Below are 23,551 nucleotides of genomic sequence, written 5' to 3'. Positions count from 1 at the left end.
ACCAATAAGAATCGAGTACGGCTGACGCGAGGCGTCACTCACCAAACTCTGTACAGTACACATCAGACTCTGCCGTCCAGAGAAATAGCCTCGCTCAGAATTCAGCCGTACCTAAAAGGTTAACCAAGCGGCAGAACGCTCAAACTATTGAACAAAATCGACTCTTGATAATCTTATCTACAAGCTTCAACGTTTTCCCACTACATGACATGATTAGTACAAAAAAGATCAACAAAGAGCACAGAATTGGCCAGGAAAATTTGCTGCATCGATATCACGTAAAAAGTTAATAAATCCTGACACGAGCTCAGAGAAAAATGATTTAATTTTCAGGGGACACTTCGTATCGATTTAAATATGTATTTCTGAGCGAATTTTCAAACTTTCGAGAACTCGAATTCAAGCTAGAGGTAGACACTTTCCGATGGATACATTTATAAATAACTATATCATTCTAAAAATTGAGATAGAAGGAGAAAGAAACTAAATAGAAATCCAGACTTGTGCAAATCTATAATAAAAACTCAAGCCTTCATTCTAGATTGTGTAATTGTTAAAGTACGTTTCATAATTTACGATATATTATATATTATATTATATATATACAGAGTGTCCCAAAAATATCTGGAAATTTTAACTCTGATAGAGTTACGTTATTAAATATAGTTTAATTTATATAGTTTAATTAGTTATTAAATATAATTTAAACTTTCGTTGTCCCGAGGTTTAAGTAAAATCGTAACTCTATTACTTAAACCTCGGGACAACGAAAGTTTAAATTATATTATATCACAATTATATAATAAATAATAAATATATATTATAAATAATATATAATTATATATATAAATAATAAATAATAATATTATAAATAATATATAATTATATATATAAATAATAAATAATAATATTATATAATAAAATCGTAACTCTATCAGAGTTAAAATTTCCATAATGAATAACTGTTCTAGAGCAGCCTGGAACCTGCAACAGAAACGGAGTCACCTCCGCCCTTTTTCTCTCTCTCCTTCCTATCGCGTTTATACTCTCGAATCGTTTTGCCCCCACGGGGTAACATCGCGGATGCTGGCCAACCCTTGTAACAGCTAACATCTAGCAGCGGGGAGTTGCGCGTTGCGCGTGTACCAAGTCAGCCGCGCGCGTCTCGCTTCGGGAACGGGAACGGTAACAGGAATGCGATCGCAAAATCCAGCATTCGAAAGTCGAAGATTAACAAAACGAAACACGGTCGAGCAAATTGACCGCTGTTACCACAGCGCGACGTCGGTGTGCAATCACAATTAATTTCAACACGTCGGTTGTTCTCTGTCATCGACTCGAGTCAGATCAAACCGGATCCGTATCGAGCTGTAACGAAGCTGATATCATGCTTCGTGATTCCAAAAGTTGCCGGCTCGCCGCGATGCATCGACGACGGGAAGCGTCGAGTTTAGAAGCAGGTAAGGAAAAAGCTGTGACAACGGTTCGATGGAATTTTCGAGGAAATTTCAAGCGTGCGAAAGCACGTCACACTGTTCCGCCGGACTGGATATCAATTTTCGATTGCGCGAAAGAACGAAGACGCGAGGGTCGTTTCTCTCCCGAACTAGGATCACGTTGTCGACAGTGAACGCGATTTGTTCGCGTTACCAAAAAAATGGACCGCGTACGTTGACAAAGGGTGGTGCCGAGAACCGAAGCGCGTTGTTCGAATCGATCGGGAGAAACGTTAATTGAAAATTCCAGGGAAGTGGCGATCAAGGTACTTCAGAGTATCGAACACGGTATCGATCCGCATCGCGAACGAGAGTACGCGTGAATCGTTGGAAACGTGAAAGAACGTCGTGAAACGAGCATGGTCGGGATCTTCTCGTTCCTACGGTCAGCTCGTATTGATCGTGCTTTACTTGTTGCACGCATAGCAGAGCTCGACCCCGTGCGCATTCCCCAACTCCGGCTCCGACACCTTTCCCCGACCATCTCTGTCTTCATTTTTCATCAGTGAATCTAATTAACGTCCGAACACAGCGAGCAACGAGTTACGCACAACGAGCCGTGTAAACGCGATCCGTGACTCCTGTTTTAAGCACCTTGCTCGAACGATTCTCGAACAAAGAGAGAATCTCTCGTGCCGAGGGAACTCGACGTCCGAGCAACGGTAACGATGAAAATTGATGGCACTATCCGCGAACATGTTTCGCAACGTTTTCCTTTCTGAATGGAGGAAGATGCGTGTTTATAATTCGTCGAACAGGTTGTTCGGTTTCAGGGCAACGAACGACGATACCGACTTACTCGACCTATCATGAACTGTAAATGCATCCGTAACGAATGTCAGGATCCGATGTCAAAATGCGCCGTGCTTTGTTAACCGTTGTCTCTTTGGTAATGCTAGTCGCTGGCTATTCGCCGCCCATGGAGGATTCGACGAGAAACGTTTTTGGTGAGCCATCTCTCTCTCTCTCTCTGTCTCTCTCGCTGATTAACAAATCGGTTAAATTGTGCGTGATTAACAGAGAACGAAACTCGCAAGAAGAAAAACTTCGTCGCGTTTCAGGTGAATGCATTCTTCCATTGGGTATGGAGGAGGGAAAAATACCGGACGATGCCATCACAGCTTCCTCGAGTTACGAGAGCAAATCGGTGGGCCCTCAAAACGCGAGGTACGCGAACACGTTTCTCTTTTTCTTTCGGTTTTATTTGTTGAATTACTGCGAGCACCGCGAATACCGTGCTCTCGTGCTCCATTTTTCTGGGATAGTCTGTTTGTACAGTCAAGATATTGGAGTGTCCCATAAGTTCTTTCCTTTTTTTTCTGATGCGAAATCATTACACGATATTTGTTGCTTAAGGTTGATTTATCGAGCTATATATGAACCGTTCTGCTCTATTACCTTCGTCCATCTTTCAGGAAGCCTCATTATGCCGTCTTTCCAAGATCGTTGAGGCTTATTTGCAAAATATTGATCAAGGTGCGTTTTTATTTCGCTTACGAATTTAAACCGTTTTTCACGGAGAGAATTTTTTAACGAGAAGAACGAGTAATGATCGGATAGAGCAATGTCTGGGGAGTACGAAGGATGAGGTAGAACGTCCCAATCGAACTGCAATAATTTTTGTCTTACGACCAACGCAACACGCGGTTTTGCGTTGTCGCGATGAAAAACGACGCCGCGTCGGTTCGCCAATTCTGGCCGTTTTTCTGCTATGGCGGCTTTCAATTCATCGAGTCGATTACAATATTTAGCTGAATCGATCGTTTCACCTTGAGGAAGGAGCTCGTAGTAGACTACACCTTTCCAGTCCCACCAAATGCGCGAAAGAACTTTCTTCGGACGAAGTCCTGGCTTCGCAACAATCGAGGGACTATTTCTTTTTGACCAAGTTCGTTTTCGATGCACATTTTGGTATCAAATCCAAGTCTCGTCTCCAGTGACAAGCCTCTTTAGGAAAGGATTTCTTCCATGTCGTTGGAGAAGCGAATCGCACGTAGAGACGTGGTTCATAAAGCTGGTGTCAACACCTATCGACGTTGTGGAACTTCGAATGGATTCACACATCTCATCTTGATTAAATGCTTATGTACCGTTGTCCTGGATATGTTAGTGGCATCCGCACACGCTATATCGCGGATTTTCAGCGAGCATATCTTTGATAAGTTCCGCATCCGTCGTTGTTGGACTGTCGCTGCGGTCTTCATCTTTCAAATCATAATTGCCAGCTATAAAGCTCTTTAACCAATTGCGGACTGTCCTAATAGTCGTAGAACCGGCACTGTCAACGGTACAAATCTCGTTCGCAGTGTCCTTTGCCATATCACTTTTTTTAAAGCAATAAAGCATAACATGCCGCAAATGCTTCTTTCGGCTATCCATATAGAACGGCGCAGAAAAATTTGATAAGGAACTTTGTCAACAACGAAATATACTCTAAAAGAGCTCTGGGACGAGTGAAACCGATACCCTAAACAGTCAAGAGATAAGCCTACGTGTTTATATAAACACAGCCAGGTAGAGTTATTCATAGCGCGACACGGAAAGAACTTATGGAGCACCCTAATACAGTGATGTCTCCAGTATTGACGCTTAGATTGCGCACAAAAATGGACAATTTGGGAAGAGGAGATGCGATTGAATTGAGTCTTGCGCCTCGTTTTATAGTTACGAATTATCAACAACTATAAAACGAGATTTAAGGCTCGAATAATCGTATCTCCTCTCCCCAAATTGTCCAATTTCGTGCACAATCTGAGCGTCAATGAGAGAGACATTACTGTAACTAGATTAAATACGCAACGGTGAAGACGTTAGAAGAATCGAAGAATATTTTTCCAGCTGATTAAGGACGACTAAAAGAGTAAAGACATTTTTATCGGACTTAAGTTTCATTATAATTAACTCGGGCAATTTTTATTTCGCGTAAAAATCTGCAGTCTAGTAATGAAATTTATCAGGTAAACGATCGAAGCAACAGAATTCAGTCATTATCTTTGCATCAACTGATCTCAGAGTCCATTCAGAGTTGTACTAATTCGATCGACAAAATTAATTTTCATTCACTCGAATAAATCCTCATGATAATAAATTAATCAAAAGAACGGTGAACATCGATTTCAACCGGATGTCGTAAATTAGTCGTAAAGGCTAATGCAGTCTCTCTAATCGACGCGCAGATTGACCACAAAAATGGACAATTTGGGAAGAGGAGATACGATTATTCGAGCGTTGCGGTTTATTTGTATAGTTATAAATTGTCCACAATTATAAAAACGAGCCGCAAGGCTCGAATAATCATATCTCCTCTCCCCAAACTGTCCATTTTAGTGGACAATCTGTGCGTCAATTAGAGAGACACTACTGTAGTATTCATCGGGCGAAACAATAGTTTCGAAACTGTGTTGCCAGGAAATGTACGAATCGAGGGGAAATCTCTTCACCCCCTTGTCCCGTGCCACGAAATCGCGTTCCTTTCCCGTGCCTCTATTACACAAATTTTAGTTTGTTCGCGATTGTGAACGTGCGGTTGAAAGAGAAGAAGGCGGGAACCGCCGACTGTCTCAGAAAAATTCGAACGTTTCGTCACCGTGATTGTAGAATACGACAAGAAAAGAACGGCGGTGCCTGGTGTCCGAAGGCGCAGATCAGCAGCGCGATACGAGAATACCTGGAGATCGACCTGACGAGAAACCACCTGATCGCGTGGACCGAGACTCAAGGACGGTTCGGCAACGGTCAAGGCCAAGAGTTCGCGGAGGCGTTTTTTCTCGAATACTGGCGCGACACCAAATGGCATCAGTACAAGAATTTGAAGGGTGACAGAGTTCGTGTCGTCGGTAAATCGACCGCGGGAGTCGTCCGCGTTGCTTCGATTTCGCGATCGTTCGGATCGTTCGTATCGACGGACAAAACAATAAGACACGATACAGAGACATAATACCGGGTCCAAGGTGACGACGTGAAGCTGTAAGATTTTCGATTTTCGATTCCGGATATCTCGGATTAGGGCCAGGGGTTGTCGAGACGGTCTGGTTTGGTCTCTTGTTTCGAGCGCAAAGCGAGACGTCTCCTGTGAATGTTGCACGAATAAACTAGATCCTTGGGTACGTAGGACGGTATATCGAACGAAGCTTGACCGTTTCAGGTGTTGCGTGGGAACAGCAACACGTACCTCGTGGAGAAACAAAAGCTGGACCTGCCGTTCGTCGCGAGCAGGGTGCGATTCGTGCCGTACAGCAAGCATCCTCGAACCGTGTGCATGCGAGTCGAGATTTATGGATGCTTGTGGGATCGTAAGTACACGCCTCCTGCGAGCAACATGATTCATAATTTATACTGGTTTATACTGGTTTAAAAATTAAAACGTTAATAAAATTATGTAGTAAATTTAATGTTATTATAGAAAAGAAAATAATATTATGCCTGATTAACACGTTGAATGCCACGCCGATTCTACAGAAATTGTCCGTGGCGCCACGATGAATTTTCTTTTATGCGATACATATAATGTTGAAATATTACCTGCAATAGATAAGTTACAGTGTATAACCATGTTTGACATGTTAACACGTTCCGTGCCGAGCTTTTTTTACTCGAATCTTCACACTTTGATATTTTACTAAAACTTGATGTATTACGTGCAATTATTCATTCTCGTACACATAACAACGTAACAAAAACTTATCAACGCCCATTCTTGCGGTGGAAATTGATTCTTCGGTTCTAAATTTCTTGTAAACAATTTGTTCAGTTCACTAAGTAAACATGCAAGCGTGTACCATCGATGGTACACGTGGCACGGAACGTGTTAATTGCGACAGGGGTCATTGTTTGAATTGACGATGGTAGTAATACAAAATTTGAGATATTGACACTTGTTTTAAATCATATATATTTCTGTCAATTTGGGCGCGCCGTTCACCGGTGGCCCCCATGGCGTCACCGCCAAGTTAAGTGCCGGTCACCGGTGACCCCCGTGGCATTCAACGTGTTAAAGGAATAAATTGTAAATTTATGGATGGAATTTGAAGATTTCTAATATTAGAGTTTGCGTAATTTATATAAAATATTAAATTGCAAATTTAAAAATAATCGATCTAATCGGGCCTAATCTAATGTATTGTAACACACGTTGGCAGAGTACGTTGTCAGGTACGTCGCTCCGCGTGGAACGCGAGAAGGACCTGGTGGATGCAACGTTGAAGATTCGTCGTACGACGGTGATAAGGAACCCGGACCCGACTCATCGCTAGTGAACGGTTTGGGCCAGCTGACGGATGGAATTTTAGGCGAGCTCTCCGAGCTTTTGTCCTCCACGGCGACTGCCACCAATTGGGTAGGATGGACCGATCGCGAAACCGTTCAATTCCTCTTCGAATTTCAAGAGCTGCGGGAATTCGAGAATTGCTCGATTCACGTGGCACGTTTGCCGGAACTGGAAGTCGAGGTTCGCGTTTTCCCTCTCCGTTTTCCTCGCCGTCTTCTTAACCCTTTGCACTCGAAGCTATCTTAACTGAAAATATAAAATAATTTTTCTAACTTATAGTATTTCTACTTTATATTGACAAAATGCATTTTATGCATATGAAAGTGACTCTTGGGACTCGCGCAACGGTTACACTCTTAACAATTGTTTAAATCTACACTTTGTTAATCCTTAGCGCTCCGCGCGTTTCTTTTTCCGGCACATTTTTGGAGCGGAGCGCCTGAGATAAAGGAAGTCTTATTTTGAGCGGAAAAGATTACACGTCCTTGCGAATGCATTTGATTTTATTGATTTTATAAATATACATTTTCCTATTGTAAATACAAGATAAATTTTAAATTTTGTCATTCACCATGGTGCGATATCTTTGGTAACAATCTCCCATGTGCATTCTGGGTTTATTTGGACAAGTGTCGCAGTATTCACTTTGCCAAATAGAGTTACCAGATATTTCTTTCAAGTTTAGAACATTTTCTGCGTAATTGTTGGTTTCCTTTATAATTTCGTTTACCAATTCGACCGTGAAAAATAATTTAAAATATTGTATCGGCTGTTGAATGTTTGTAGAAACTTGTGGTCCAATGACCTGTGGCAATACGTTGAAAGGTATTCTATCTGGAATATGTAATTCTTCCGTAACATCACGCCATTCATCCAAGTCTTGTAAGGAATCTTCGCTTTCGCTTTCAATAATTCTCATCCTTCGTCTCTTTGGTAGTGTAATTTCGCTACTACTACTCGAAGTGACAGAATCATAACCAACATTGTCTTCCACAATGTCTTTTAACTCTTCAAAATCAAATACGTCTTCGGTATCACTCGGCTCTAAATTCTCATCGTAATATTTATCTTTCTCCGTGTTGCTAACCATAGAAAAGGCCATAAAATGCTTTAATCGTAATGGTACAGACTTAGCACGTTTTAACTACAGATAACAATTGTTAACACCGACGATAACGTATGCTAAAAACATTTGGCTCCGCAGCGGAGCCTTCGGAGTTACGGAACAAATGACAAATATCTCCGTAGCGGAGCCTTCGGAGCGCTAAGGGTTAATATCAAAATTATCTTAAAAGATGATATAACAAATTTGAGTCACCACTCGAGTGCAAAGGATTAATAAACCTTCTTAACTCTTTCTTAATAAACCGGCTTGTTGACTCGGTTCTACTCTCGCAGATGTTCTCCAGACTGCGAATTTGGTTCTCCACCGACGGTGACGACTACCAAACGAACCCGGACATATCGGAAACGATTCCGATCGACGTCAACGATGCGATCAGCACCGTTCTCTCGACGTCGATCCCGTTGCGGTCCAAGACCGGAAGGTTCGTGAAGTTGGAACTCGATTTTGCCGGGAAATGGTTGCTTCTCAGCGAGATCACTTTCCACACGGGTACGGCTCATTGCTCTGTTTCGTTAGTTTAACCAGTTAGCTGTGGCGCCTCCTTTCCAGAGCGCGCACCTATATGTGTCGCAAGAATCAAGCGATGACGAGTATACTCGTCAAGAAACAAAATGCTGTCACTTCTCCGTGACGAGTATACTCGTCGAACACAGCTAACTGGTTAATTAATCTTTCCCACGTTGCACAAACAGCACGGTTCTAACGTTTTCACCATTATTACCAGTCTCGATCATTGAGAACCGTTTGGTTGGTTCTTACACGTCCATCGATCGATCGTTCGGCGAGGATCGAAATCAAAGCGAACTATGGAGAAAATTGTCCGAGCTGGAAACCACGATGTCCGATCTGAACGAGACGGATATTTACAAGATTCTTAAAGACGACGACTCGACCCTGGACGCTTTCCCCGTGGCAAGCCTTCAGACTTACGTCGGTCTTGTTAGCGGGCTGCTGACCGTGATCGTTCTCTTTCTAACGTGCACGGCGTTTCTGATCAAGCAAAGAGGCCGCAACAAGGTAGCGCTCCTGCAAAAGCACACGGCTCTCCTGTGCGACTCGTCCGCTCCCGGCATCGCAATCAATCCGAAAGACGTTAAAATTCACAGTTCGATCGTAAACGGACTGTCTCTGATTCGCAAACCCATTATTATTACAATGGCCACCTCCGCCAGCGGCACCCTCAACTCTGCGAGCACGACAACGGCCACGACCACGCCTGCAATCGCACCTGCAACCGCGACAGTAACTGCGACCGCAACTGCAACCGCGACCGCGATCGCAACCGCGACCACCGCCGCGACAGCAACCGCAACTACAACCACGTCCGACACCGCCGCTATCATCAATAACGCACTCGTCGAAACCGATTCGACCAATACCCAGGCGGATCAGCAATCGGATCGTTCGCGAGCCAACTCGCAAGCTGCCGGCAATCAGCCTCATCGTGCTTCCGTCGTGTACGAGAAAACTTGCCAACTGCTCCCCGACGAAGATTTCATCCTCGCTGGACTGAACATATCCCCGCGTACATCCGAATCCTGCACCGGTGAGTCCGACTGGGACACCACCCGCCATCTTGGTCTATACGGTAATGTCTCCCTTAGTGACGCTCGGATTGTCCACTAAAATGGACAATTTGGGAAGAAGAGATACGATTATTCGTGCCTTGCGGCTCGTTTTTATAATTGTGGACAATTTATAACTATACAAATAAACCGCAAGGCTCGAATAATCGTTCTCCTCTTCCCAAATTGTTCATTTTCGTGCGCAATCTCGGCGTCAATTAGAGAGACATTACTGTATATCGAAAGAGAATTCTTGTATTCGAAAGTATGAAAGTATATTATCATGCTTCATAATTGCGGTGTTCCAATTTTACTGGACACGCATGAAATTTGTTCATTTTCATATTCGACGTTAGTTTTGAAAAGTGCAATGTTAATATTTTATTAACAATATTAATACTTTTCAAGAATTCGTTATCAATCTTTTCAGTTTTGCACACTTTTTGCCCGAAGCACTTCTGCCTGGAGAGCGAGCAGGGCATTTCATTGCATTAATTTGATTATCTTTAAAATACCGTTCAATTATACGAATGGTATACAATAATGTCTCTCTAATTAATGTTCAGATTGTTCACAAAAATGGACAATTTGGGAAGAGGAGATACGATTTTTCGATCCTTGCGGTTCATTTTTATAATCGTTGACAATTCGTAACTATAAAAATAAACCGCAAGACTCGAACAATCGTATCTCATCTTCTCAAATTGCTCGTTTTTGTGCGCAATCTGAGCGTCAATTAGAGAGGATTTACTATACACAGTAATGCTAGAATAATATTGATGACACAACTTATTTATTTCTAATTCTTTGCTCGATTCGAAGGGAATTCGGAGGCCACGTGCCACGAAATTGTCCTTTTTTGTGATCAATCTGGGCATCAATTAGAGGACATTACTGTATGTATATCTTTCTTTCTCTCTGTCATTTTACAGACTTCAAATGCAAAATCTCGAACTTCACGAGAAACAAATCGACGGAATTCGCGCTCCCGGCCCCAGCTGTCGCCGAGACGAAAAAGCCTACCCATTATTCTGTTCCGGGGAAAACGGTTCGGAAGGTGCACGAAGGATACTATGCTGCCACGGATATTTTGACGGTAAGATGTCGGTGTGATTCGAAATACGACGGCGATCAATTTTCTAACTAAATTCTTCCTAATTGACGCTCGGATTGCGCACCAAAATGGACAATTTGGGAAGAGGACACACGATTATTCGAACCCCGCGGCACGTTTTTATAGTTGCTGACAACTAGTAATCGTATCTCCTCTTCCAAAATTGTCCATTTTTGTGTACATGCCGAGGGTCAATTAGGGAGAATTTACCGAATTTATTTTTTGGTGAATATCGATCTTCATTTCTTTCAGTAGTACCTTTTTAAGCACTTTTATAAGCTTTCGCAGAAAATTTCGTGAGTTCATTATGAAAAATTCAAATAATCTTCCGTGGTGTTTTAAGAACAGAAATTTCACGTGTTTAAGTTTAACAAATAAATAATGAATTATATAATATGAATTATATAATCATTAAATAAATAATGAATTTAAGTAACAAAATTCGATATATTTTATACGATAAATGTAAAGTTAATTGTGCTTGAAAGTGAATAAAAGCCGCGATAAACAGCCCTCTAGTTTCCGGTGTGCCATTATAATGTTCACTTTGAGATCGTTGCGTAACGAAGAATACACGTAATTTCAGATAAAAAGGCGAGAACTGTCGTCGACCGTGAGCCCGTTCACGCCGTTACACATCCGAGAGAAGGGTGGCAAAGCGATCATAACAAGGACGCTCGATACACGAAATATCCGGCGTATTTCGAGACACAGGCTACGGATCCTGGACATGCTCGGCGAAGGTAACTTCGGCTTGGTAAGCATTGACTTTCGACCACGATTGGGATAAGTTGCGAGAGCGTCTAAACGTGTCTAAATCGAGACATCCATTCGCGACAGGTGCACTTGTGCGAGGCGAAAGGGATCGCGAGTCCGAACGTGGGATCTGTACAAAATCGGCAAACCGTGATCGTCAGGTCTCTCTGGCGAGGCGTCGTCGATTCTTTGCGGTACGCTTATACCATTCTAACGTTCTCTTTTCGTTAGTGTGTTCTAGTTAGTAATTCTTTTAGTAGTACAGTAATGTCTCTCCAATTGACGCTCAGATTGCGCACAAAAATGGACAATTTGGGAAGAGGAGATACCATTATTCGAGCCTTGCGGTTTATTTTTATAGTTGTTGACGATTCGTGACTATAAAAATGAACAGCAAGGATCGAATAATCGTCTTTCTTCTCCCTACATTGTCCATTTCTGTGGACAATCTGAGCGTCAATTAGAGAGACATTACTGTAATTCTTTTAGTTAGTACAGTAATGTCTCCCTAATTGACGCTCAGATTGCGCAAAAAAGGGACAATTTGGGAAGAAAAGATACGATTATGCCTTGTGACTTGTTTGTTATGGTTATCGATTGTAACAAATTATAAAAACGAGGCGCAAGCCTCGATTAATTGTATCTTCTCTTCCCGAATTGTCCATTTTTTTGTACAATCCGAGCGTCAATTAGGGAGAATTTACTGTAGAACATTACTCTTCACCTTCCCGTTTCAGAACACAGTAATGTCTCCCTAACTGACGCTCAGATTGCGCATAAAAATGGACAATTTGGGAAGAGAAGATACGATTGTTCGAGCCTTGCGCCACGTTTTTATGGTTAACGATTGTAATAAATTATAAAAACGAGACGCAAGGCACAATTGATTGTATCTTCTCTTCCCGAATTGTCTATTTTTCTGCACAATTTCGGCGTCAATTAGGGAGACATTACTGTATCGATGCTTTCCACCTTGACGCTAGATACAGTAATGTTTCTTTAATTGACGCTCAGCTTGTCTACAAAAATGGACAATTTGGGAAGAGAAGATACGATTGTAGAAGGCTCTAACAATCGCATCTCCTCTTCCCAAATTGTCCATTTTTGTGCGCAATCTGAACGTCAATTAGGGAGACATATTACTGTAATTCTAACGTTTGTTATTTTTCGTCATTGTTCGAACGCATTCGATGATGGATTTCCACAGAATCGACTTTACGAAAGATATGCGCGTTCTGGCAACTCTCCGAGATCCGCACGTGGCAAGGATGCTCGCGTTGGTCGAGGAAGAACCGTTCGGAGCCGTGTTCGAGTACAGCGAGTTGGGGGATCTGCCCACCTTTTTCCAAAGCCGGAGCACGTTCGCCGAGAACGAGACGACCCTAAGGTTTTCTGGTTTCATCGCGACAAATGGGAGAAAAATCGAGCCCGTTCGATTTTAACGATTCGCTTTCCGTTTTTCAGCTATAACGACCGCTTGAATTTCGCAAGGCAAATCGCGAGCGGCATGAAGTATCTAGAGTCTGTGAAGATTCCGCACTGCGACCTGGCGGCCAGGTAAAACAACTTTGACCAGCTAAACCAGTTACGGTAATGTCTCTCTAATTGACGCTCGGTTTGTCCACAAAAATGGACATTTTTGGAAAAGGAGATACGATTATTCGAGCTTGTGGCTCGTTTTTCATGGTTATCGATGATCAACAACTATAAAAACGAGTTGCAAGGCTCGAATAATCGTGTCTCCTCTTCCCAAATTTTCCATTTATGTGCACAATCCGAGCGTCAGTAAGGGAGACATTACTGTAGACAATTTGGGAAGGGGAGATACGATTATTCGAACCTTGCGACTCGTTTTTATAGTTGTATACAATCGATAACCATAAAAAAACGAGTTGCAAGGCTCGAATAATCGTATCTTCTCTTCCCAAATTGTCCATTTATGTGCACAATCCGAGCGTCAGTAAGGGAGACATTACTGTGAACTATTGCCAAATACGAACGCGAACGTTTCGCGTGTTTCAGAAATTGCATCGTTGGACAAAATCTGACGATAAAGGTGTCCGATCATGCGATGTTCTGCAGCAAGTACGATCACCATTACTACATGGACGCGTACAACGGGAAGATTCCACTTCGTTGGATGGCATGGGAAGCGGTCATTCTGGTAAGTACGATGATTATAGCTTCGGCCCTGCCGAACATAGAGAAGCGAGCAACGAAGCGCATGGCGGCAAAACATCGTGTACATGTTACCGACGAACATTTCCTCGACCTACTCGAAATGTACATCGTTCCGACGCTTCTATCGGGCCGTTTCTTCTTCAGAAATGTCTACAAACAACAAAGAACTTCTCGTAAAAATACAAAAATATTGCGGAGAAACTGCGCGCGTCGAAACTTTTTTTAAACTTTCACATTAATTTATTGCTATTTAGGACCAAAAAGCAATTAATAAATTGCATGCCACTATATTCGAGAAACTCGATATATATATTACTATAGTATACTATATACATACTATATAGTATACTATATAGTATACTATATTACTATAGTATAGTATATAGTATATATACTATACTAGTATATAGTATACTATATTACTATAGTATAGTATATATAATACTAAATAGTATACTATATGGGGGAGTGAAGCTCTACAAGAATTTCATAGTGGCTATAGGAAATCAGAAAAAAAAGTTTGATTTTGTCGGACGGTGTTATCGAAAACGCTGCGTCACGATTACCGACGGTGCACGTTCACGAACGTTTTTTTTTTGTTTGTTTACAGAGCACGCGAAGCTGCCGAGCGGACATTTGGTCGTTCGCCGTAACGATCTGGGAGATATTGACGAGCTGTACAGAAATTCCGTATTCGCATCTAACGTCGGAGCAGGTTCTCGAGAATCACAACCGCTGGTATCAAGGGAACGCGGATGGAAACGGAACCGGGACCGGAAACGGCCTAATCAACGTCGACGAAAAATATCAGCCGCGAGTTCTGCCGAGGCCTAATTACTGCTCCGACGATCTCTATCGCGTTATGAACGAATGTTGGAGCAAACGAACCGAGGACAGGCCTACCTTCGAAGAAATGAATCGTTATCTCGAGAAACTGGCGCACGTTTGAAGTCGCGGGGCACTCGGTCGCGATTCGCGCGGACCAAAATCGGTTACAATCAGCTAAGATGCATCCTGTTTCGTGTATGTAAATTTATCTTTTTTATGCTCGTCCAGCTTCCTCCTGTCTCTCCCTCCGTCTTCCACTCTGTCTTCCTCTCTGTCTCTATATACGCGCGGTACCATTCCACGGCCGAAGACGAGGAACAAAGAGAAATGACCAATTTCTCTCGACTCCTGATCCTCGACCATCCGTCGCCGCTCCTCTCTTCTTTCGGTAACGCAAGACTTCAAGACTTTCTCGCGAGATTCTCGTACAAATCGATGCGTCGCTCCAGGATGTTCTGGCCATCGACTCGTAATGCTCAACTAGATTTACTATGGACTCTGGTCTTTACGTATATATATGCGTGTACGTACAAGTATACATATAGAAATACATGTAAATTGTCTAACGAGTAAGTTCGCCGTCACCGAGGGATACGAAGTTTTGATAATGTTACCAAGTAATGTCTCCCTAATTGACGCTCGGATTGTCCACAAAAATGGACAATTTGGGAAGAGGAGATACGATTATTCAAGCCTTGCGGCTTGTTTTTATAGTTGTTGATAATCCATAAAACCATAAGAAACGAGCCACAAGGTATCTCAATACAATGGTATCTCCTCTTCCAAAATTGTCCATTTTTGTGGACAATCTGGGCGTCAATTACAGAGACATTATTGTATCCTCGTGCTCTCGTCTAATCGTGTGCGCGACAATGATTGCGCTTTCAAATTATCGCCGGCAATCCGATTGGTTCGCGAACGCGCACTCACGCTTCTCGTTCTCGCGCCGTACAATCAATGGCGGATTTATCAATGGCAACGTTAACTTCGGCGATCGGTAGAATAGGTTCTCGCAAATCATGCTCCGCGCCTATCGAGTGATACGGCACTAAAGAGAGTTCGTCGTCGAACGAGAATCGACTAGAAAAAATCTGTCAGCCTACAAAATCGTAAATCCGCCGCTACACAATGTTTTCGTCGCAATATTACCTCGCATACACAAGGTGCTCGTACACGTGGCAAAAACCTTTCCCGACCGTGCTCGAACAGCCAATACAGTAATGTCTCTCTAATTTACGCTTAGATTGTACACAAAAATCGACAATTTTGGAAGAAAAGATACGATTGTTCGAGCCTTGTTGCTCATTTTTTATTGTTATCGATTGTATACAACTATAAAAACGAGTCGCAAGGTTCGGATAATCGTATCTCCTCTTCCCAAATTGTCTACAGTAATGTCTCCCTTACTGACGCTCGGATTGTGCACAAAAATGAACAATTTGGGAAGAGGAGACACGATCGTTCGAGCCTTGCAGCTCGTTTTTATAATCGTTGACAATTCGTGGCTATAAAAACGAACCGCAAAGCTCGAATAATCGCATCTACTCTTCCCAAATTGTCCATTTTCGTGCGCAATCTCAGCGTCAATTAGAGAGACATTACTGCATATCGAAAGAGAATTCCTGTATTCGAAAATATGAAAGTATATTATCATGCTTCATAATTGCGGTGTTCCAATTTTACTGGACACGCATGAAATTTGTTCATTTTCATATTCGACGTTAGTTTTGAAAAGTGCAATGTTAATATTTTATTAACAATATTAATACTTTTCAAGAATTCGTTATCAATCTTCTCAGTTTTGCACACTTTTTGCCCGAAGCATTTCTGCCTGGAGAGCGAGCAGGGCATTTCATTGCATTAATTTGATTATCTTTGAAATACCGTTCAATTATACGAATGGTGTACGGTAATGTCTCTCTAATTGACGCTGAGATTGGCCACAAAAATGGACAATTTGGGAAGAGGAGATACGATTTTTTTATGCTTGCGGTTCATTTTTATGATCGTAGACAATTCGTAACTATAAAAATAAATCGCAAGGCTCGAATAATCGTTCTCCTCTTTCCAAATTGTCCATTTTCGTGCGCAATCTCAGCGTCAATTAGAGACATTACTGTATTTCTGTGCACAACCTGAGCGTCAGTAAGGGAGACATTACTGTATTTTTGTCGGCGACCCTGGTTATCAGTAACCGGCTACATTTCCGGGAACGTTTCTCGATATCGTTATTGTTATCGGTATCAGTATCAATGTGTGCTCAACTGGTCGCACCTATGATATACGATTATCGTGTAAGTAGAATAAGATTTCGCGGATTCTCGAGAGGCCACGGCGCAAGGAGGAAGTTATTTTAATCTCGGTTTCGCGGAAGAATCGATGTTTCCTATTACGTTTTTAAGCTTTCGACTAGGCTAAGGGTTCGTTCGTTTCGACCGGAAACGAAACGAAAAGCATGGAAAACTTCCGCGAAAACGCGCGCTGCTCGGTCGACCGTGTCAGTGAAACACGGTTTCTTTCAAGGATTTTTTAACTAGACAATTCGCGATTCGCGCGCGTCGCCTGCAAACGAAACGAGACAATCAATTTCGCAAGTCGTTGTTTCATCGACCCGAGCGACACGTGTATTCTACGCACGTCGCGCGGCAATTATCGATCGGTTCGGCGAACATATGAAAGATCACGATCGTTCGAAACGACGATCGATAATCAACCGTGTCGACGTAGCGCGTTCGCGCGTCCTCTTCTATCGAACAATCCTTTCTATTTACGGTTACAATTAGTATCGAAATTTGTAATACAAGTCGCACTCGTATATTCCATCATTATAAAAATTATATTCTTCATATTTCCAACGTTACGACGTTACGAATAAACATTGTTATACCATCCGTAAAGCTGTGTCGCATCGCTGCCTAATCGAACAGTCACGTGGTCTACTCGGACTCGCTCGGTTTCTCTTGAAGTTCGACCAGCGACTCGATATTCATTTCCCGATGGAACTCCTCGAGGGGCTGCTCCCAACGTTCCTCGAAGTAAACTCCCAATAAGAATTTCGCGTCGTTCCCGGTTCGAATGGCCCACGGAAGATGATAACGGAGATACATCTTCCTCTGCCTGAAATCCGCGCGGTGCTCTTTTATCGTACACAGCTTTTCTTAACACGTTGAATGCCACGCCACGGTTTTACAGAAATTTCCCGTGGCGCCACGATGAATTTTCTATTCTGCGATACACATATAATGTTGAAATATTATCTGCAATAGATAAGTTACAGTGTATAACCATGTTTGACATGTTAATTGCGACGGGGATCACAGTTTGAATTGACGATGGTAATGATACAAAATTTTAGATATTGACATTTCTTTTAAACTATACAGGGTGTCCCGAAAATGTCTCGCAATCCGGAAATGGGAGATTTCCGAGGTCATTTGAAGCAACTTTTCCCTTTGCGAAAATTTTCTCCGAGGCTTCGTTTACGAGTTATTAACGAAAAACACTGACCAATAAGAGGCGAGCTCGGCTGCCGCGCGGCGGCCCAGCCAACGAGTGCGCGGAGCCCAGTTCCGCTCATTGACTCGGCCGTCTCGCGCCGAATGATCTCACCTCTAATTGGTCACTGTTTTTCGTTAATAACTTGTAAACGAAGCCGCAAATTGCATTTTCGCTAAGGAAAAAGTTTCTTCGAATCACCTCAGGAATCCCCTACTTTCGGATTGCGAGACATTTTTGGGACACTCTGTATATATTTCTATCAATTTTGGCGCGCCGGTCACCGATGGCCCCCATAGGCGTCACCGCCAAGTTGAGCGCCGGTCACCGGTGGCCTCCATGGCGTCACCGACAAGTTAAGCGTCGGTCACCGGTGACCCTCGTGACATTCAACGTGTTAATGGCCGACGACTGTCGCGTGTAATCCTATATCGCTGTTACCTTGGACGCAACCGATACGCGCCGAATATCGCTCCGGTTAAGCACATCGGCAAACGGAATTGCAACGCTTCTATCCACTTGACGGCCACCTCTCCAAGCATGGTGGTCGGCATCAGTAGCAACGCGTGATAAATATCGTGCGTCTCCCGGTACCGTTGCATCACGTACGCCAATTCGGTATCTTCGACGAACCTGACCAACGGTCTCGAGTCGGGCGACACATTCTGCAAAAGAGGAACCTTACGATTTTTCCATTCTTCGACACTAACATGGCATCACGGCGAGGTTAAATTCATTCTCTTTTTTTCGTCGACCACCCTGCCTACTGAACAGGTGGAAATGATCTTCCGAGTTTGATCACGGTAACTAGACATACACTTGGCCGAACAACTTTGGAACTATAGCTAGTAGGGTATTCCATGCGAGAAAGGAAATTCTGCGACAAGATTCTTTGATGACACTTTATCGACCGCTAGCCTATTAACCAGTTAAGTGTGTTTGACGACTATATCCGTGATGGAGATGCGGCAGAATTTTGTGTCGTGACGATTATATTCGTCCGTTCGTAAAATTTTGTTACAATTCGATATTTAAATTGTAATTCTGGCGAAAACTGAATTATATTCGTAAATTTTAATATGTTTGAAATGTTCAGAGGTCAAGACGAAATGAAACAAACAAATGAAAATTATAAATAATTTGAGTTGGATTCATAACTTCCTGACAGCTAACTCGTCGCGACACGAGAGCTTATCGCGACACACACTGGCGGACGCTTTGCAAAGAAATCGCCACAGTTAACTGGTTAATCGGCTTTTCGATTGCCAATGTTTATCGACCGCTAGCCTATTAATCGGCTTTTCGATTGCCAATGCTTCTCGACAGATAGCCTATTAACATTATCCCGTCCGCACATCTTAGATATGATTCTTTTGTTTGACGCCGGCATAATAGCTTGAAAATTTTAGATTTAAAAAAAAAATTTCGAAGATGGCGGTAATATAAATTCCTAAAATTAAGATATGTCGTCCAAGAATTTTCGTACTTAATTCTTAGTTAAATAAGCACAATGCTATAGTTAGTTTGCTGCCTTTTAACACCCAAGAAATATAGTTCAAATTTTATTTCAGTTTTTTAAAATGGCACCAAAGTGGTACCACCGGCATACAACAGATAGTTTTTGCATGGCACCAGCGTGGTGTCACCGGACGGCATAGTGTTAGTCGGCTTTTAGCTATCGACGGTTTTCGTTTCTTTACTGTTTTGTTAGTAGCTGTATACTAACCTCCCCATATCCTTATGAATAATAATATTCTTATGAATTATAATAATAATAATAATATAATAATAATAATTATTATTATTATTATACATTATTATTATTACTATTATTATTATTATTATTTTTTAAGAAATCAGCACAACACAATGAATAGCGAAAATTTAGCCGCTACTGGGAGCAAATACGCGCGCGACTAGGCCAGGTCTTACCGAGCGACTACCTCAACCACGACCGGTCGATAAAGTGATAAGATATCGGGACGCGTGTGCCGAATCTCGGGGCTTACGTTCGCGTCCAAAAATTCACGATAAGTTCTGCCGACGGTCCCCTTTGGCAAGCGTTTCAACGCGTCGAGATCGACCGTGGCGGTGGAGATGCGTGGTTGTTCATCGAGAATGCGTCGTCCCTCGGCGGTAGCCAGCATCTGTTGACGGCAGTGGACGAGAGCTTCGGATCCGGTAGTCTCTCCTAGACAGGCGATCATGTCGCCGCGAAACGGATTCGTGAAGGATATCGCGGCGGCGCCCATGGTCAAAACCGCGCGCTGCAACGGCGTCAAATCGATGCGATCCATCGCGTAACTCTTCGCGAACGAGGCGTCGCCGAAAAACCTTCGAACAGAGCCGCCTGAAACCGATCGAGGACAATAACGATCGAGATCATACTACTCTATATCATTAGAATTTATTTCGATAAAACTTTTCTGTACACGTTCTGTACACAGGTTCTCTGTACATGCTCTGTACATATCGACGATCATTGGTTTTGCCCCTAGAAACGTACGAACACTATTATCGGCTATATTATACTATTTACAAGGTAATTTTACTACTAATCGACGTAATTTACACCGGCGAACCCTCGGCGTTCGCCTCGATCCGAGAACTATGGCCTTTTTTTGCTTTGGTATGATGCTCGTCTCGTTGTGCTCTGCTTTTCTTTTTCTCCCCCCTCCCCATCCCCACCGTTACTCTCTCATCATCGCAAACATACGCGCAAACATGCATTCGCAGTCTTCCGATTTATTCTCAGATTTCTTTTCTTCTCGAAAACCCGTTTGCTGTGTTGGGAGTTGTTTGCAAGCAACGACGGAGAAAGGGAACTGAACGAAAGGATCGAAATGCTCCGAGCGAGAATAAGGAATCGACGACAAAAAAATGAACGGGCAACGTGTCGAGACGGAAAACGAAGACAGAGAGTACGAAGACGAAAGAGACGAAAGACAAGGACGAGAAGAGAAGGACGCGACATATCGTCTGCTAAAATCACACGTTCTGAGCTCTGCTCGGTTGATCTTGGCCGAGCGGAGAATATTTTGGTTCCAACGATTCTTTCCTCCGGAATGTCACCCACGTATAGACCAGGCTACCGATCACGCTCAGATTCAGTCCGATAAAGTTCAGCCACGTGAATATGTAGTCGCCGCCGACGATCATGCCGAGATACGTGACACATATATTTTTCAAGCAGCCGATTATAGTGGTGGTCAAGGCGGAGTTGTGCAGCGTACAGAGGATCATACTGTAAGAAAGCACGAAGCCCATCACGCAGGAAAGCCCGAACTGTAGGATAAAGAAAACATTGTCCCAGTGGGGGAACTCGAGGGTCGAGCGCGCGTCTCCCATCCAGGAAGCGATCGCGACCGCAGGAAGGATCATGAACAACGAGTTATAGTACATCAATCCGTATTTTCCCAGCTCCTTCGATTCCAGCTTCTTCTTCATGTAGACGCCGTTCGCGGCCGTGAACAGGTCGTTCAACAGGATGAACATGTAACCTTCGAGATTGAAAGCGAGGTCGTTCAAGGCCGCCACCACCGCACCGACGATCATCGTGTAGACGCTCAACTGAACGGAAACGCGCGCCTTCGCTCCCAGGATATAGTACTCGGCGATCATCGTCATCAGAATGCTAAATCGTCTCAGAGCGGTGAACATCGGTAGGCTGAGCTGCTTCGTGCCGCCCAATCCGAAGATCATGTTACCGATGTAAATCACTGGCAACGGCCATATCTTCGCGAACGTTGCCACTTCTAGGTTAGGAAACTCGACATAGCGCAGCTTCTTCGCGCCCGACAACAACACGATCGTCGCCAGCATTTGCCCTATGCCGAGCACTTGGAACGATGGGAATTCGAACGACGTCAACACCGTTTTATTCACGACAGTGATCATTAGAGACGACAACCCGTAAAACAGGGCGGAACCGACCCGCTGAAATACAACGTTCTGTTGATTCCCCGGCATACCGAACGACCGACTGACATCCGAAGATTTTCTTCTCGTTCACGTTCACCTTTTCTCGCTATCACGTAACTAATAGATTCTCGCAAAAATATCTAACGTGTCACGTGTCATGGAACGTACTTCGGCATAACCTTAACATCATCCCTTTTCCTCCTATATTTTTCTTTCTTGCTTGTTCGCTTGCTCGCTTCGTTCCTCTTTTTTCCTTGTCGCTTCTTCTTCTTCTTTCTGTTCACTTTGTTTCGAGCACTCGACGAAATGCGCTCGATTAAAGTACGGCAGAATGCAAATTGATTCCGATACAGAGAGTAAGTGCTGTTCAATGGTCCGTCCACCGTTCTAACCGATATCTGCCACGCTTTTCGTTGACGTGTTCATCGAATCCTTCGTTTCGTCTCGTTTCTCTTCGGGCGCGCAACCGTCGTTTACACAAAGGTACACACAAGCTCTAGCTCTTGCACTCGCTCCCGTTCTCACACTTGCACTCGCGCTCGCTCCTACGCCAGTTTTTCTCTTTCTCCTCCAACGCTGCCTCCGCTCGTTACTCACAATTCCCGTAATTACTTTCACGTCGGTACCTCGAGATATAGCGAAAATATCCGTTATTCGTTTCATTATACGCGATTTAGCCGTTCGGTAGCCGAAAATCCGAGGCCGATGATGATTCTTAACGTTATCAATTCCAACGATAAGACCATCGATAAAGTAAACAAAAGTCGGACAGCAATTTATGTAATCTTTTCGAATCGATTTTCATCGCGTTTATACGATGACCAACACGATTGTCACGTGACATGTCAGTCTAATCCTATAACTCGGGGGATTCCGATCGAAACGCGTGCACCTTCTCGTGTTGCGATAACCCATGGTAAGGTGACGTACTTACATTTTTGGATTGACGAGAACATATCGTATATTAGCAGTCAATTATAACAGTGAATAAACAGTAAATTATCAATTGTATTGATTTTAACAGAGGCGGTTTCAAATTCTAACCACGATAATTCACGAACTTCGACTTATAATTAGTAAGAATCGAGTATTTTGTATACTTTGTTTCTACTATGAATGCTCGATACGACTGGGCACGAAACACCAAAATGGTGTCCGAAGCACAGAGAATTCCTAACAGACCTCCCAACTTCCTGACCGTTCGTGGAATTTGCACTCAACGCCAGTGTGTCCATTGGTGTCTACTGTGTCCAATGGGGATTCTGCTTGGAATCTGATCTAAGTGGCAGAGAGGAGACCTCACAAATGAAATTGGACAATTCCGATAGATTGCCAATGGAAATCCATTAATTCTGCTACTCTTACTCTCCTGGAAGAAAGTCGTAAAGCGGTCAAGATACTGGGAGATCTGATTCCTAATAAGTAGTTGTATATTAATTATTTATTAATATATATAATAATTAATTAATTAATATATTAAGTTGTATTTATAAGTAGTTGTATATTATATAAGACAATTGTAGGCTGTCGTGAAAATGATATATTATGTATACACTTTTTTGTCAAACGTCAACGAATAGTACGTTTTGTCTAAAAAATTTTGTATAAATTATTTGTTAGAATTTACGAAGGACACATATATATTATATTTTTGTTTTTGAATATGTATGTTTCCATTAATTTTCCCGCTAATTTTCATTTCGAACACAACAGAGCGCACTGCGACCGATTAATCTTGTAAAACTTGACCTATTATATATTATAAATATATTATAAATGTACGTTGACTAATCTACTGATTGG

General features: G+C 42.8%; 2 protein-coding genes and 1 long non-coding RNA gene across 9 annotated transcripts; 1 reads left to right on the top strand and 2 right to left on the bottom strand.

The window, feature by feature from the left end:
• Positions 1 to 956: 956 nt before the first annotated feature.
• On the top strand, positions 957 to 17,229 carry LOC117223741 (discoidin domain-containing receptor 2). 7 transcript variants are annotated; one of them, XM_033476237.2, is made up of 15 exons: positions 962 to 1,460; positions 2,270 to 2,443; positions 2,558 to 2,663; positions 5,094 to 5,319; positions 5,641 to 5,788; positions 6,635 to 6,942; positions 8,161 to 8,377; positions 8,613 to 9,434; positions 10,386 to 10,549; positions 11,154 to 11,324; positions 11,408 to 11,517; positions 12,531 to 12,710; positions 12,788 to 12,880; positions 13,346 to 13,487; positions 14,115 to 17,229. In XM_033476237.2, exons 2-15 carry the CDS (start codon positions 2,332 to 2,334, stop codon positions 14,451 to 14,453), a joined length of 3,138 nt encoding a protein of 1,045 aa, XP_033332128.2. In that variant the 5' UTR covers positions 962 to 1,460; positions 2,270 to 2,331; the 3' UTR covers positions 14,454 to 17,229. The 7 variants fall into 7 exon arrangements, with proteins under 7 accessions (XP_076377775.1, XP_076377788.1, XP_033332128.2 ...); XM_033476226.2 differs by having other exon boundaries at positions 2,255 to 2,443; XM_033476246.2 differs by having other exon boundaries at positions 962 to 2,158; positions 2,255 to 2,443.
• Positions 5,866 to 22,968, bottom strand: LOC117223788 (uncharacterized). Its single transcript, XR_004491011.2, has 2 exons — positions 22,683 to 22,968; positions 5,866 to 7,008 (listed from the first exon to the last, which is right to left on the bottom strand). It is a non-coding gene; the product is annotated as an uncharacterized LOC117223788 (long non-coding RNA).
• On the bottom strand, positions 17,150 to 22,688 carry LOC117223782 (ubiquinone biosynthesis protein COQ4 homolog, mitochondrial). Its single transcript, XM_033476286.2, has 4 exons — positions 21,536 to 22,688; positions 19,837 to 20,184; positions 18,269 to 18,492; positions 17,150 to 17,449 (listed from the first exon to the last, which is right to left on the bottom strand). Exons 1-4 carry the CDS (start codon positions 21,794 to 21,796, stop codon positions 17,269 to 17,271), a joined length of 1,014 nt encoding a protein of 337 aa, XP_033332177.2. The 5' UTR covers positions 21,797 to 22,688; the 3' UTR covers positions 17,150 to 17,268.
• Positions 22,969 to 23,551: the final 583 nt, after the last annotated feature.

Source organism: Megalopta genalis, chromosome 1 (assembly GCF_051020955.1).
Source record: "Megalopta genalis isolate 19385.01 chromosome 1, iyMegGena1_principal, whole genome shotgun sequence".
In the NCBI taxonomy this organism is placed as follows: Eukaryota; Metazoa; Arthropoda; class Insecta; order Hymenoptera; family Halictidae; genus Megalopta; species Megalopta genalis.
This window is presented reverse-complemented; position numbering and strand designations above follow the sequence as displayed.